The following is a 14471-nucleotide window of genomic DNA, read 5'->3' as shown; positions in this document are numbered from 1 at the left end:
TCTACAAAGACTCATAATTTGTGTAGACTGGCAAAAAAGGTGTCAAAGACATACTTGATTCTTTTCACTAAATCTGCATGTGAAATGCAATCCATCCACACTGTGGGTTTCACATACTAAGGGTAACCCTCACCTTTTCCACCTGCCCCATTTCACAAAGAAAATACAATAGCTAATAACAAGAGAGCTGAATGATACCCTTAAAGGCAAGGGTTACGTTCAAAGAGGATTGGAAGATTAGTACATAGCTGTTCTAGATTTTGAATGAATTACTTAAGATCTGTATAGGCAAATTGGTGGGAGGCCAAGTTCATGTTGGACAGGAAGTTGTTTATGAGGCAGATGTAAAAGTGACAGGTCTGTAATCACTGCAGAAGCATACACTGGATGTCTTTGAAATGGGTATAATAGTAGTGAGTTTAATGCAGTTTGGAATTTTTGCCTTCTTTTGTTTGAAATTAAAAATATATGTAAAAATGGAAATGATTGCTAGAAAATAATTTGTGAATTCCTGCTGAGACAAGGTTAGGTTCAAATTTATTTGTGGCTTCTAAATAATAAAGGCCAACTGAAGGGTCACATCTGGTGACTTCTGTTTACATACATTATAGTGCTTATATATATGCAAATATATAGCCTTCTCTTCCAAATAGTCAATAATGTGGCTTCATCTCAGTATGCAGAATAACATGGGGGCATGACTAAGAGGTTTAGTTACACTTTAGTTACTGTATGACCAATCATTAAGATGGGCAAGATGTGTGGTCTACATGAACTGATTTTAAATGTGATATGATTATTGGAGCCAGACATGGTGGTTCATGCATCACAGAAACAAATGCCATCCTAGGATTTTCACAAACTATAGTCAATAAATTTAGAACTGAACAAAAAGTATCCAGTAAGTGACATTGCAAACAATAGCAAGACTGGTTCAATCTAACAAAAATTCCACAAATACTTGATAACGCTTTTTTACAACAGCAGAATGTAGAAGGGTATTCCAGAATGCACAATGTTTCAAACACTAAAACTGATAGGCAAAGAAAACATAGGTTCCACTCCTGCCAGCTAAGTACAAGAAAATGAAGCTTCTACTGGGGTGAAGAGGAATGGAAGGTTCAAGTATGAATATGTAGCATGAACTGTGTGATGCTCTCAAGCTAGTGTGCATAAAAATACCAAAGGAATGTTTCAGTCATGTTGTTGAGACTTTGCCTTGAAAAATTCAAGCAGTTTGACGATCAGGGGAAGGGAAGTCTTCTATAGTGCTAGATAAGTGTGCCTAATAAAGTGACCACTGAGGGGATAAGCTGCATATTAACAAAATGGTTTATGTGATCTTAACCAGTATGGTTAAGTTCAAACTTGCTTTCAATTTTCAAAAGACAAAGAAAGTTATTATTGTCATTGGATGAAATTTTACTTTACCTAGGACCCTTTATAGCCTCTTTCTGTATTTGTATGCAAACAATATTGTTGGAAGGGTTTGAACAGGAGCCCTACATGAAAAACGAAACATGTCATGCAACCATGAAAAGACTTATATAAGTTAAAATTGAATTCTATCAAATGCAAGTTTCTATTTGAGGCACATGAGCTCAAATCCTTTTGTTATTCATGCTTGTATCTATTGCTTTACTTTGACTTACTTTGCATGCAGTAGTTCAATTGTTAATGACATGTTTTTGCCAGAGCGTATTTTGCTGGGCTTCAAATTACAAATTAAATGTTCCAGGTTTCCTTCAACCCAACACAGGATGTTCAAGCAGAAACCTGAAAGAAATTCAATTAGCACATTAATTCTAACACATCTGACAAATAAGTGGAATTAAACAAGCGATAAAGAGTAGGCTAAAATAGGACAACAGCACGACCATTTGAAAACAAGATAAAATTTGAAAACTACTCAACATGCCGATTCAAAAACATCTGTTGTTTACATCTTTTTTAATTTGGCTTTTACATTCAGAGTACAAATTATTAAAAAGCATGTTGACTAACTTAAAATCTTAAAGGATAACTGCTATATACTGAGGACTAATATTTTTGAATCTGTATAAGCACTATTTATTACACAAGAGCATCAATAATCAATTTTAAACTTCAGTAAAAAGCTTTTGCTTCTGCTTAAACATCCCTATTTTAATGAGGCTTGGTAACACTAAATAAACCATAATCTATACTCATGAGTTCATTTCTCCAACAAGAAGAAATAATAATTCAAACTTGAAAAAAAGCAACACAAAACACTTAAGTTTGTGAGAAGTTTAATAGAAACACTATGTAGGATGTTGAAATGATTGACACAAAACAAAGAGAAATCAAGTTTTCAATGCAAAAAAGGTAAGCAAAAATGTTAGATATTTATCCCATTTGACAAAGGACTGGATAATGATACAAAGTTTAAAGAAAAAAAAATCAGAAAGAAATCATGTCTTCTATGTGTCTTTTTATATAGATTAAAAATTGAAAAACAAAGATGAAAATACATATTTTTTGTGGGGTGGGCCTGTAGACCAGTGCAGTATTCTGTTTTGTGTCTCCATACGAAAAATAACAATAAAATCAATCATTTGTATTTTAATCACTGTTTTAGTGTTAACTAATATTCTTAAAAATAATTAACTTGTTTTTAATTTGTTAGTGTCATTAAAATAGTAGGCTTACCTTTCCTTCCTGTAGTTGCAAAATTGCATGTATAAACACTGGAATTGTCCCCGTTCGATATCTCAATGTCAGCCAAGCCAGTCAAATTGGAATTCCATGTTTCTTCCTTGTGCCCATTCTCGTCCAAGTATGTTGAAAGTAACTGCATCCATCCAGCTTTGTTGCTGGAAATATTCCAGAATAAAGTAAAGTTCCCAGGTGGAATCTGGAGAGAAGCAGCTGGACTGTCGATTAAACTTTGCACAAAGCCACCTGCATGCAGAATTCAGACAACAGATGTTACAGAAAGCACATTTGATCAGATTATGGGAAAGGCAATAGCTTGCATACTAAGTGTAATTTAGTTTTTTCTACAAAACAAAAAGAAAGCAACCACAAACTAACACTTCCTGCTGCACAAATAACTCTTTGTTCCACACAGGAGGTTGATTCACAAATTAGTGAGACTAATTCACATAGTTATTATTTTTGTTATTCATAAATTATCAGCTTTTCTATTCATTCATCCATCCATCTTCTAAATTTGCATTCCACAACAGGGTTTCAGGGAGGTGTATCCTTCTAATTGTCATAAATTAAGTAAAATAGTAGTTCTGCCTAAAGTGGATGCCAGAAAAAAGACTAGGCATACATACAATACTAGGGTGTTGTACCATGTTAGCCATTATGAATGTAGTGAGAAGCCAAGCAAAATGACACATTTTATTGGCTAACTAAAAAGATTACAATATGCCAAGATTTCAAGTCAACTCAGGCTCCTTCTTCATTTACATCTTGCATGAAGAAGGGGCCTGAGTTGCCTCAATGGTTTACATATTGTAATCTTTCAGTTAGCCAATAAAAGGTGTCATATTTCTTGACTTCTCACTGCACACACATATACAAAAACATATTCACACTCAACCACCATTTTTATAACATATATAATTGTGTTTATTGTTTTTTTTTTATTTATTGCTGTAGCCATATTGTTGTTGGCAACATCCCTCAGCTGCCGCCACATGGTATTTAAATGGCTCTTTCTGCACCAAAAAACAAAGTTTGCCACTTGACTCCTCTCCTCTGTCTCGCCCCCCCCCCCCCGTATCAATATACCCCATAAGTGAAGAATCATCTTGAGAATTTCTGCAAGTGACATAACATGCTGTTATATTTATAGTTGGAGGTGTACTTAGTAAAGAGGAAAGGAGACAGGACTGAACATTGAGTCTCACAATCTACAGTCTGCCTGACAGATAGTCCATTATCCTGGACACCATAGGCTCATCTACCTGCATATCTCCGAGTTTATCCCTTAACAGGGATGGCTGGATGGTACTGAATACACAACCATAATCCTCATAGTGCTGCCAGATTTTCCAGGTGAGAATAAGCCTTCTGGAGCAGATAGATCATTACATTCTCCATTTCAGTCTGTCTGATAGACAAACTGCAGTGGGTCCAGGTGGGCTACCATAAAAGGACTCATATAGTCAAGGCCCAGCCTCTCAAAGATATTCATGATGTGAAATGTAAGTGCCACTGGTTTGTAGTCATCAGATCAAGAGGGGCCTGCCTTCTTTGGAACAGGAACAATGCTGGATGTTTTCCAGCGGCAATTTCCGGAGCCTTAGGGACAAACTGAACAAGTGACAGAGAATACCACAAAGTTGGTCATCACAGGCCTTAAGAACTTGAGGACTGACTTTATCTGGTGTCACCGCTTTTCCTGTGCATAGCTTCCTCAGTTGTCTCTTTCCTTGGTCTTCAGTTATAGACAGCCCATACTGATGGTCAGAGGTGGATTTGTCATTGGCAATTCCAGTTGACACGATAGGAGTTAATTAAAAATATGCTAAGGGAATTAGGATGTGAAATTTGGTTTGTATATTGGGCTTTGGTACTTGTGGTTTTTCTGCTGTGTTTGACTTAAGTTCCTTGTCCATATCTGACTTTGCTACTTTCTCATCTCCTTCCATTTCATTCTGTGTTGCCTTTTCAACTCTATGGAAGAACATGTGTCAAATTCAGTTCACATTTTAAAAAGCAAAGATATAAAAAGTATAGTTTGAAGTTTATAGTGTTGGAGGGCCTTACTTGAATTCTTGGTATACAGGTTGGCTACAAATTTTATTTTGTACTCAATTGCATTCAGGTAATTTCTGAGATATTCCTGTGCATAGAATGTACTTAGCAGCCAATAATGATCTTTACAGTAGAAGGAGAAAATAGCCAGCTATTTATTAACACAGGACGACGTCCCCCATTGTTCTCTAATTCGTTAACCAGGAAATACTGTTGCCACATTTTGAAATTAAATTTAAATTTAATACCCCCTCCAAATCAGAGAGCTGACTATCTTTTTGAAAAAAATCAGATTGTTCTCAAGTATTGTTCCAACTAAACTATGATTTTAGTCTTTAATATTAACCAGGGCTGGGCAGTTTCTAGAATTAATAAAACCCAACATGCAAAAGCTAACACTGTGATATTCCGCAATTTTATTTGATTTTCAACAAGTTTTTCTGAAGGTTAAATAAAATGTGTTTACCACTCATTCAAAATGAGCTTACATCAACTCCGCCTATAAGGATTGTGATGAACATGAAAAAAATAGAGCAAGGATCAGGGGCCTCATGTATAACACTGTGTGTAGAATTCGCACTAAAACATGGCGTATGGACAAAACTGGAACTGTGTACACACAAAAATATCCAGATGCATAAAACTGTGTGTACACCAAGTTCAACACACTTTCCCTATATAAATTCCAATGAATCTGAAATTTAATGCACATGCATGCCCCTACAGCTCCACTGTGACTCCTCCCAGAATTTCACATATTTGAAGATACAAATCAATATAAGTAGCCCCTTCAATTCAGTGTACATGCAAAAGACAATAGCAAAAGCACATGGAAAAAAGAAGAATTTCAGCGAATGCAAAGTGGAGGCAATGAAAAACGTACTATTTGTTGGTGTAAGCAGTGATACTGTTGGTGTATGGAGTGATACAGTGTGGCAGAGACACTCGAAAGTTCAAGTTCAGAAAGTTGCACCTCACAATAAAAATAAAGTGGTCAGATATCAAATTCAATATGAAAAGGCAAGTCACAACCCACTGTCGGTTTATACTGGTTCAGAAAATATTACAAAACCTGACCCCCGTGCCAAGGATGCAAATCTACCTGGTAATGGTGCTGCTGTGCACAGCACATCTTCAGGAGCAGGCTGCTCAGGCTGGATGACCATCTGGCTGTGTGCTGACAGACAATGTTCTGGAGTCACAAAGTGCACTATTAGATGCTGTAAAAGATGTGGCCAATGAACCAAGGAATATATGGACTGTACTATGTGATATTGACCAAAAATTAATTGGTTAAAAAATAAATACCACATCTGATTATCTGTTTTCAAATTCTGTTAATTATAATCAAATGAAGTTGTAAAGCTGTCCGATTTAGCCGATTATTTGGTGGGACAGGCTCATCATACTACATCTCTTCACGTTCGGGCAAGCCATGATTTTGTGGCACATTATTTAGCATGCTACGGGCTTGCACAATGCAACACAGTTTCTGTGGACTATATAGTACCATACTTTCCATCCATCCATCCATTTTCCAACCCGCTGAATCCGAACACAGGGTCACGGGGGTCTGCTGGAGCCAATCCCAGCCAACACAGGGCACAAGGCAGGGAACCAATCCTGGTCAGGATGCCAACCCACCGCAGAGTACCATACTAATAGAGTGGAAATGCTTTCTATCTACATAAGATAATGAATTCTTTGAAGGTACCTTTATTGTATAGTGTCAGCACAGAGCAACACAACGGATCAATTTTCTGCTCTTTACGTGCCTTTTGCCGCATTAGTTGGAAAATGCACTTGACTGTGCAGAAGTGCCGTTTTTTTTTTTTTTTATAAGCTCTCCTGCTATAGATAACGTAATGTCAGCTCCTTCTTTTGGGGATTCATCCCTGGCTAATGTAACTTGTCCAGCACCGTTTCAATACCAATGTGCGTGCAGTGGACTACTATGATTACATATGGAAAACCAGGCAATGCTACAAATTGCACTTGCATGTTTGCCAGTTCAACAGAACTTGCAAAGCAGCAGGTAGAGCACAATTCCTCAAAGTCTGCCTTTGTAAAACCAGTGCCATTTCAGCATACAGCTCCAAAAGGATAGCTCTTGGAAATCGAAATTTACTTAGAAGGCAGTCATCATCATCTGTAAATACACGCTCTCTAATTCTTCCATTTATTATGTCTTCTAACAACGCTAAAGCAGCTATGGTATTTGGAATAGTTTGGCCATTCCGTGCACCATTATATTGTTACAGAATGACAATAAGGTGAATTAAATTTGTAAATGAGATGCAATTAATTTCGGTGTACTTGATAAATCCCACATCAGTGATGTGAATCTGAAAAAAGGGAGACCACACAGAAACAGTACCACTGCTTTAATGCTGGGTGCCAAAAGTTTGCAAACCCAAACAGAAACTTGTATATGCATTGGGTGAGGCCGCTGTAAAAATGTGCGTGGCTTTACGGCAAGTTTATTTTTTACACATCTGGAAGTGAACGCGGAAACGGGTGCACGCAACATTTTTGTGTGTATGAACTGTTTATACATGAGGCCCCAGAACAAGAAGTGTTTAGAATAGGCATGGTTCTCTCTGCTGTTTGCAAATATTTTGGTATACCCCAGAGATGACAGTTCAAGCAGTACAACATCTAAAGATAAAACTTGTTACTGAAAATGAAAAGGCCATCCAGGCATATGTGGCCCTCCTTTTTCCCTAGCAAAACGGGTCCCTGCTAACCAAAGTTCAATAAAGTGTTTGCATACTGTAGGACCAGACAATCAGCAGATGGAAGAAGATAACTGATACAATGACATACCATATTACAAAACACACTTTCACTTAACTGTGCCCAGATATTATTCGCACTTCGTCAGTGCTCAAATAACTACTGTAACAAGTCGCTATATTGGCGCCCGACCTGACATAGATGGACACAGAGGCACATGCAAAAATGAAACAAATATTTATTTTTCTTCAGCTGGGGGACACGTCTTCCCTGTGCCCCTCAGCCACAGCACAGTACCATAAGCAGAAACAAGTCACCAAAAGCAAACACAAAGCACACTGGTCTTCAACACCACTCCTCCCAGGAAGCGTTGTTCTCCTCCTACCAACTCTGGTTCCCAGAGTCTGCTGGCTCCACTTATAGCCCACCCGGAAGTGCTGCAGGTGCTTGATAATCTGCATCTGGCTGCATTTCCGGGTGTGACTCCATTGCCACCCAGACGGGCTCAGGAAGCCGTGCAGCTACCCCTGGCGGTGGCCACGGAGCCCAACAGGGCTGAGCTCTGACGTCCCATGTGGCCCCGATGCAACCCAGGGGGGCTTCACCAAGCGTTCCAAGTGTTGAAGGGGCTTCCCAGTAGGGTATGGGCCCCGTCTGTCCGCCACACTGCACCAACCATTAGTTCACATTACACTAGAAGTGAGATATCCATGCAATATGTATGACCTCCATCCATATCACACCATCTCCAGTTCTGAAATCATGAATGTGAGAGGTTGATTTTTTGTCTCTTTTGCTGAAATACTTCTCCAATGATACAGCACCTGATCAGACATAAAATCACAACGGAGCACCTGTTAGATTACAAATAATTCCTTTAGTGATTGCTATTACAATAAAATGGTATGTAGAAACATACCTTAACAAACTGAAACAAACTATCAAGCACTGCACTGCAGGCAAAAAAAAAAATGCACCTCTAGTTTGGGATCATTTTTTTTTATATAACTCTTGCATGGGAAAAAAGAAATAGATGTCCGCCTGTTAATATACATCATCATGTACATACAGTACATCAGGAATTGTGACTGCCAACAATGTAATGCTATATTAACTTTTCCTGTGGACTAACAGGCAAACCTTTCCACCAATCATTGTTTCCACTTGTTTTGTCAAGGTACCTACCCTTTCCGTACACTTTTACTTGTCGTCACCCCTCTGATTGTGAGCGTGTCATCTCTAATTTTGCACATTTCATTTTGCACATCACCTCGTTTGAATGTGCGTCTCACCTTCTTTAATTGTGCGCATCACCTTTTTTAATTGTGTGGCACCACATTTAATTTTGCACGTCACCTCATTTGAATGTGTGTGTCACCTTCTTTAATTGTGCGCTTCAATTTTTTTAATTGTGCGGCAGCACATTTAATTCTGTGCGTCCCCTCTTTTGAATGCGAGTGTCACCTTAAGTGTGCGTGTGTCCTTGTTTAATTGTGCATGGCACACCTTTAACTTTTTTGTCACTTGCCCTTCAGGGCCACTGTAGTAAACTGCATTTCCAGATATTTTCTTTTCATTTTGAGTTTATATATTTGTTTACACTTATGTTTTGTGCTTACTAATGACAATAATGGATATTCAACATATAGCACATTCATAACATTAACATTTATAAATTCAATGTCTGGTGATCTTGGGAAAAATTATTGGAGGAATTTAAATATAGAACCATATTACTTTGTAAGCAGAGGTTAGAAATAGGTTAAAAATATCAATTAAAGAAATAAAAATCTATGTGATTGTATACTGACACATTTTAATAGGAAGATGTTACTTCCTTTTTCATTAGGATTGAAAGCGTTAAGTAATTTTTCAGTTAGATGAAACAGCTCCATGACCACTGAAAAATCACTGTTGTACTCAATTTCAAGAGACACTTATGAATTCTTCCATTGTAATAGCCCTGTAAAATACCTACCTATACCATACATAAAGAAGGATTCAAAGCTTTTATGGAGAGTTTCCCAGCCACAGTATTTACTGTGGTGGTAATTGTTATAAAATAAATCCCTGCATGCATCATATGAATATATAGAAATACATAAGCTGGAACCATTATAGATTATGTAAATCATAAAACAAATATAATATACACATGTATATGTATTATGAACTGTGGTGTGCATGGTAATGAATTAAGAATTTTTTTTTTCCTTATATAAAAAAGTCAAATGGTGAGAGACAACAATGCTTACTGACTAGTTGTTGAATTTAATACATACAATAGAAATTCAAAAATATGTAAAGGAGTTCTAAAACAACATTTTTTGAAAAACAAAATGTTATTTGAGATGTAATATTACTTATATGTGTCTGCCAGGTTGTGTTCTCTGTTCTCTTTTTGTGTTTCTTTTTATCCTTCTTCTGTGCAGTTGAAAGGTTTTTTTTTTATATGTTTATTGTCATTAGTTTACATTTAGTGTCCCATTTATGTATTGTGTTTCTACGTGTAAAGCTATAGTTTTGCATGTCTCCTGTGTTTTGTGAGTGGTATGCCAAGAGGTAGGGCCACCCTTACATCACTATGTCTGAGCCCTCCGTCTGGTTATTTAGCTCAAAGCAGAAGAAGACCTCAGGCATGGTGCATTGAAGTTGCTTGGAGTTACAGTAAATATTGTTGTTGTTTGAAATATTCATTTTGATTATTTTTGCTCTGATTTTTGGATTATTCTTTGGAATGACTGTATTGAACCGGTTTGACGTTGTTGTTGAAAACACAATCCACAACAACATTTATTTAAATAGCACATTTTCATACAAAAAAGTAGCTCAAAGTTGCTTTCAGGCAACTCTTTTTTGCTCTGTTAAGCATTTTTGTTAATTTTCATTGGTCTCTTCAACCAAATGTTTTTATGGTTTTCTTACTTTGAGAAGCATTTTGATGTTTTGATACATTTAAGTGCATTTTGAGGCAAAGGAGGCCTGGCCTGGCCAGGGAAGCTTAAAGTTTAAAATTCGAAGATATATATAGTAATCCTAACAGTACTAACAAAAAGCCTCTTATAGCCAAACTATGGAATCACCAATGATGAACACTACTTTACAGACAGGCACCTGGGTGGGTTAGTGCCAGTATTCATTTTAAACTCAATTTATCTACAAAAGCTATGTTAATTTATTTTTCAGTTTGTCTATTGACTATTAGACTTTTAAGCATTTACATATTACAGCCCCAATTCCAAAAAAGGTGGGACGCTGTGTAAAATGTAAATAAAAAAAGATTTGCAAATCATTACGCATTTTGCATTCTGTTTTTATTTACATTTTACAAAGCGTCTCAACTTTTTGTAATTTGAGTTGTACACACACAGAACACTCAAATGTATCAATGTTAAAACAACTATATGCTGACTAATACTCCCTAAATGCTTTTCCATTTCAGGTCACTTGGTCTTTAGTTTAATCATAGATTAAAATGCACAAGGATGTTGGTTGGATGGTCCATCAATGAGACAATCAGGCTGGAAGAAAGCTGTGACGTTGTCGTAAAGCAGCTGTAAATATTTGCTTTGGAAAGCTACACTGGAAAGCAATGAAATTTTATTTGGTGACAAGCATTTAAAGTACTAACTGACACACTCTCTGTCTCAATTGCATGTGCACTTTAAGAGGGCTCCTGACTTAGTCAGCTCAATGACTTTTCTTTTCAAATAGCTGCTTATCTGATGTTTTATCTAGCTCTCTCTGTCTGCATTTTTTCAATTTTTAGTTTTGCTCAATTGGTTGTGTGATATTAATGCAAATCCCACAACCTCCAATTAATTACTGAATTATTATTAATAATCTATTACTATTTGCAGATTTCATCCACTAACATTTATGTATTTAACTTTATTATTATTATTAAAAAGGTCTCATCAATAATTAAGGCTTAATATTTGAACACCTAAGTGCTAGGTAAAATTAGAGAATCTGTAGCCTGAAACGCACCCCAGATAAGGAAATACAATACTAATTTACTCACTAGATCCATCCATCCATCCATTTTCCAACCCGCTATATTCCTAACTACAGGGTCACGGGGGTCTGCTGGAGCCAATCCCAGCCAACACAGGGCACAAGGCAGGAACCAATCCCGGGCAGGGTGCCAACCCACCACAGGACACACACACAAACACACCCACACACCAAGCACACCCTAGGGCCAATTTAGAATCGCCAATCCACCTAACCTGCATGTCTTTGGGACTGTGGGAGGAAACCGGAGCGCCCGGAGGAAACCCACGCAGACACGGGGGAGAACATGCAAACTCCACGCAGGGAGGACCCGGGAAGCGAACCCAGGTCCCCAGATCTCCCAACTGCGAGGCAGCAGTGCTACCCACTGCGCCACCGTGCCGCCCTACTCACTAGATTTTAATTTGAAATAATTTATATTGTATAATGTATGTTTTCCTTTGCTTGTATCAGAAAACAATTCAACTTCAAGTGACTAGTAATTTATCTACAGTATAAAGCTTTTCATATAAGCCCTCAGTTTTTTTCACTTGATATAGAAGTTGTAGGTGCCAGGAAGAAAGGACAAGTAACCTGGCTGGAATAAAGGAAGGATTCCTACTCGGCCAGGAGGCCATAAAAAGGATTTGGTGAATGTGTTTACTAGGAGCAGGTGACAGTACTCCCCAGAGCTAAACTTGATCAGGACATCTGCAGAGTGACATGGGAGTTGGAGTCAGGAGTCACAGCCCTGTTGAGGTCTTTGGGGACCACCAGATGTTATGGGGTGACACTGCCCTGGTTTTCATACAACCCAGAAGTGCTTCAGAGGACTACACAGGGGAAATTAAGTAATTCCTGGGTCTAACTTAAAGGGAAGTCCTCTGCCTCACTTAAGGAGAGTCAGAGTTGGGAGGCAGTGGGCAAAGCTCTTTTGGAGGAGAAATGAGGAAATGTGATTGGTTTATTTCACTGGTGGTTAAAAGGAAGAAGACATCTTGTCACAGAAATATCATCTGTTTGAACCTGGAATTGTGTTGGGTATTGCAGTGTCTGAGGTTTGGGGCTCAGTGGTGCCCCCTTGTGATTACAATGTTTACCAATTTTGGATAGGCTCATTGGAAATTAACAAAATACTCAAAAACAATATCTAATAGAAATCATAAATCATTTAAATTATGAATTTTCTTCCAAACTTAATGTATTGTTTAACTCTTCATAAATCTGTTTGTAAAGTCACCATAAAGGCTTCTAGCTTTACTTACAATCAGCTGCTGACATTTTGAAAATTATACTGCATTCTTAGTTTGAAATCATGAAATACCTTAAGTTATGCTGCATGGAAAAAAATTACTTCGATATGCCGCTTTATGTTACACACATTAAAACAATCTCATGGCACATTTTTTCACAAATTATTTTCTGAAATTTGTGACAAAATGACACATTCCTATCTTGGCAATTTAATCATATTTAGAGACTACAGATCACTTTTTATGCAAACAACTAAGTTCAAACAGATAAAAACACCCAATAGTACTTGTTACACAAAATATTGTATTATGTTTATTATGATGTTAATAACAATTGTACTTTTATTAGGGGGCCATTTGATAAAAAATCTGATACATGAATTAAGTTTCATCACAGGAAAAATATGAGCAGACATAGAACATAAAAAGGCTGCACTGTGAGTACTGGTTGTGAAATGTTTAATGATATGTATCTTTTCATTATATTGTGTGGACCACCAGGGGGTGCACCGCCAAACAAACCTGACACAGACAGATGTGGGACGCAAGTTCAAGGCACAAATTACCGGTACTACTTTTTATTTTTCTCTAATGGGAAATGTCTTCCCCTGTTTCCCACAATCACAACATAGCCCATAGCACAATACAACTCTCTTCTTTCTCTTCTCTCCTTTCTCTTCTCCTCCTGGCAAGCTTTGTGTACTCCCACCCGATTCTGGCTCCCGGAGTGGTGGCTGCTGGCTCCTTTTATAAGGCACCCGGAAGTGCTCCAGGTGCTTGTTGATGCATTTCTGGCAGCACTTCCGGGTGTGGCTGAAGAGCTGCACTCAAAGAGAAGTCCGAGGCACCGCTGCAACCCAGGGGGGCTGCCATCTAGTGCTCTGGGGGAGGCCGTCTGTTACAATTGTTTATGGAAAACAAATGAATTCAGTGAGCCACACTAAAGCAACTTTGAATTTTAAGAAAAAAATCAACAAAAAAACTTAACACCACATAGATAACATAGTTCATTCATGGACGTCTATAAAAATGAAAAGGCCATTCTGCAGCATTGCTTCAGACTGTTTCATTTGTATTACACCTCTCAAAAAAACACACACACAGACACACACTGTGCAGTGAAGTAGGGATTGATTGCAGTATAAATAGCAGGAAGCAAATGCCTCATTCACACAAAAACAGTTGATCATTTACAGTACTATTTGTCTTTCCTACATAAGCCATGTAGTACTAGGGTGTTGTACCGTGTTAGCCATTATGAAAGTAGTGAGAGGTCAAGCAAAATGACACCTTTTGTTGGCTAACTAAAAAGATTACAATATGCAAGCTTTCGAGGCAAATTTTATTTATTTATTATATATTGAATATATATATTTATTAAATATTTTTGTAATAGTGAGTCATATTCAAAAATAGCAGCGATAACAGAATGCAAATACATACTGTATAGTAACAGACTACATTAAATGCATAATTTTAAAAGTATTTTACAATGTCACATATTTAAAAGCATAACTCAAACAGGCTTGTGGTGACTCAATAGCATTCGCAGACAGCAAATCTCAGTTCAGGTGATGAAAAAAATGCCACTGATTGATGTCTTATTGTTAGGTGTTGGTTGTTGAGGGTCTGTGACTAATTATAGTTCACATTTCTTGAACATAATATCTTTGAAAGATGTAAAAAAATGGAGAGTTAACATCTCCATTTCCAAAAATTTGTACAGCACACTGTATTTGAGATATCTCAAAA

At 37.4% G+C, this 14471-nt stretch overlaps 1 protein-coding gene across 4 annotated transcripts in view; it reads right to left on the bottom strand.

Moving 5' to 3' along the window:
• lepr (leptin receptor) overlaps positions 1–14471 on the bottom strand; it is a 188550-nt gene that overhangs the window by 155549 nt on the left and 18530 nt on the right. For all 4 annotated transcript variants that reach the window (XR_007936050.1, XR_007936049.1, XR_007936051.1 and 1 more), the window contains exons 4-5: positions 2671–2922; positions 1653–1776 (exon numbers count right to left, since the gene is read on the bottom strand). Coding sequence is in view for 1 of the 4 variants with exons in the window: in XM_028810964.2 (XP_028666797.1) it covers positions 1653–1776; positions 2671–2922 (376 nt within the window). In the remaining 3 variants the exon portion in view is untranslated. The remainder of the gene's footprint in view (positions 1–1652; positions 1777–2670; positions 2923–14471) is intronic.

The sequence above is a fragment of the Erpetoichthys calabaricus genome, chromosome 10 (assembly GCF_900747795.2).
Source record: "Erpetoichthys calabaricus chromosome 10, fErpCal1.3, whole genome shotgun sequence".
Classification (NCBI taxonomy): domain Eukaryota; kingdom Metazoa; phylum Chordata; class Cladistia; order Polypteriformes; family Polypteridae; genus Erpetoichthys; species Erpetoichthys calabaricus.
Note: the sequence above shows the minus strand (reverse complement) of the source record. Positions and strands in the feature narration are given on the sequence as shown.